The sequence below is a fragment of the Mus pahari genome, chromosome 10 (assembly GCF_900095145.1).
Source record: "Mus pahari chromosome 10, PAHARI_EIJ_v1.1, whole genome shotgun sequence".
In the NCBI taxonomy this organism is placed as follows: Eukaryota; Metazoa; Chordata; class Mammalia; order Rodentia; family Muridae; genus Mus; species Mus pahari.
In genome coordinates, this window is record NC_034599.1 from 104,412,557 (window position 1) to 104,414,141 (window position 1,585).

A 1,585-nucleotide genomic window follows, 5' to 3' on the forward strand; every position below is an offset into this window, starting at 1 on the left:
CTAGGTTTCCTGTACCATTAGTGCCTGTGTAGGGGGGGACTGGAGTCCCTGTTTCCTCCTTCTGGGCTCCAGGAACCTGGCCTCTAAGAACTAGCACACCTGGTTGAGGGCAATGGGGCTGAAAGGCAGGCCTATTGGGCAATAGGGTTGGGCCAGCCCGGTGAGGTCACCCAGCACGGATAAAGGGCCCCGGGGAGAGGGCAGAAGCTAGGCTTGTCCTCTAGGTCTCCCAAGACCACAGACATGAGGCTGCTCATCCCTGCTTTGATGTTTCTTGAGGCCCTTGGTGAGTTCAGGTGCCCAGGGGTGGGGTGGGGTGGGGTGGGGGAGAGGTCACCTGTGGGAAACTGGGCACTAAATGCACTCTTCTGTTATCTAGGGAAGACTGTTGAGTTCAGAGAGGGTGAGACGTTTGCTTAAGTCCCACAGGGCATCTGAGTTTAGACACTAGCTTTTGCAAGGACTGTGTGACTGCCTTACCCTTCTGACCCTTGATTTCTTGATTTTAAAACTGGGCGGACTCAGACCTGCTTCAGGGAGTACTTGTCTGCCACAGTGGTACCCAGGTCCCAGTTCCAGGGAAATCCCTGGCTACTGAGGGAATGCCTGCCCCCTTCAGGGAACACTGGCTGTGGAGAGCCTTAGCACAGAAAGGGGTGCTGCAGGGGCTGGGGAGGGAGTGTGTGCTGTATGTAGCACTGGGATTTGCAGGACGGGACACTGAGGAGCTTGGTCACCCTGGTTATGCCCCCCAGCAGCACAGGATGGGACACTGAGGAGCTTGGTCACCCTGGTTACGCCCCCCAGCAGCAGAAAGGAGTTCCTGGCTTGGCTTCTTGCCTTGCTTATGCAATCCTTGTCTTGAGATGTGGCTCCTCTCTTTGTGGGCTCCTTTCATTCCCAAGCTCACCCATTGTCCAGCTATACCAACTCCCTCTTCCTGCCCCTCTCCAGTCCCAATGCGCACCCCCTCATGCATACAGAGCATCCTTCTGCTCATAGATTCTCTGGCCACATCTCCTTTGCTTGGTCACTAGCTGCCAGTCCACTCTGCTCCTTCCTAAGGCAGCACTCCGATCTCCATCCGGGTCCCGTGAGTCCCAGCTTCACTACCTCCCAAGAAGGCTTCTTTGTACCAGCACTGGGGACCCTCCACGTCTGACTCTACACCCTTTCTTAGTCCTCCTGCTGCTGGAACCCACATCTAACCCAGGCATCCTATACAGGGAGGCTAGCTCAGTGGTCAGTGGTGCTGGTGCCCAAACGCCTATGTTCAAAATCTAGAGTCAACACAACTTAGCCGGAAATTCATATAACTTGATAAAGCTACACAATGCCTAGAACTATGGGGGTGTTGACGAAAATCACACTGAGGGTAGATGAGGTGACCCAGTGAATAAAGGTGCTTGCTACCAAAACTGAAGACAGAAGTTCTAGTCCCAGAACTCATTCAATGGAATCACCAACTTTCTATATATAAATTTATCTTTTCTGGTCAAGTGTGGTGGTGCACACCTTTGATTCTAGCACTTGGGAGGCAGAGGCAGAGGCAGAGGCAGAGGCAGAGGCAGAGGCAGAGGCAGAG

General features: G+C 53.8%; 1 protein-coding gene across 1 annotated transcript in view; it reads left to right on the plus strand.

Annotated features, from left to right (window-relative positions):
* Positions 1 to 215: 215 nt before the first annotated feature.
* The window catches only part of Ltf (lactotransferrin), a 23,779-nt gene continuing 22,409 nt past the window's right edge, over positions 216 to 1,585 (plus strand). The window contains exon 1 of the mRNA XM_021206604.1: positions 216 to 286. Within this exon, the coding sequence (XP_021062263.1) occupies positions 244 to 286 (43 nt within the window). The 5' untranslated portion in view covers positions 216 to 243. The remainder of the gene's footprint in view (positions 287 to 1,585) is intronic.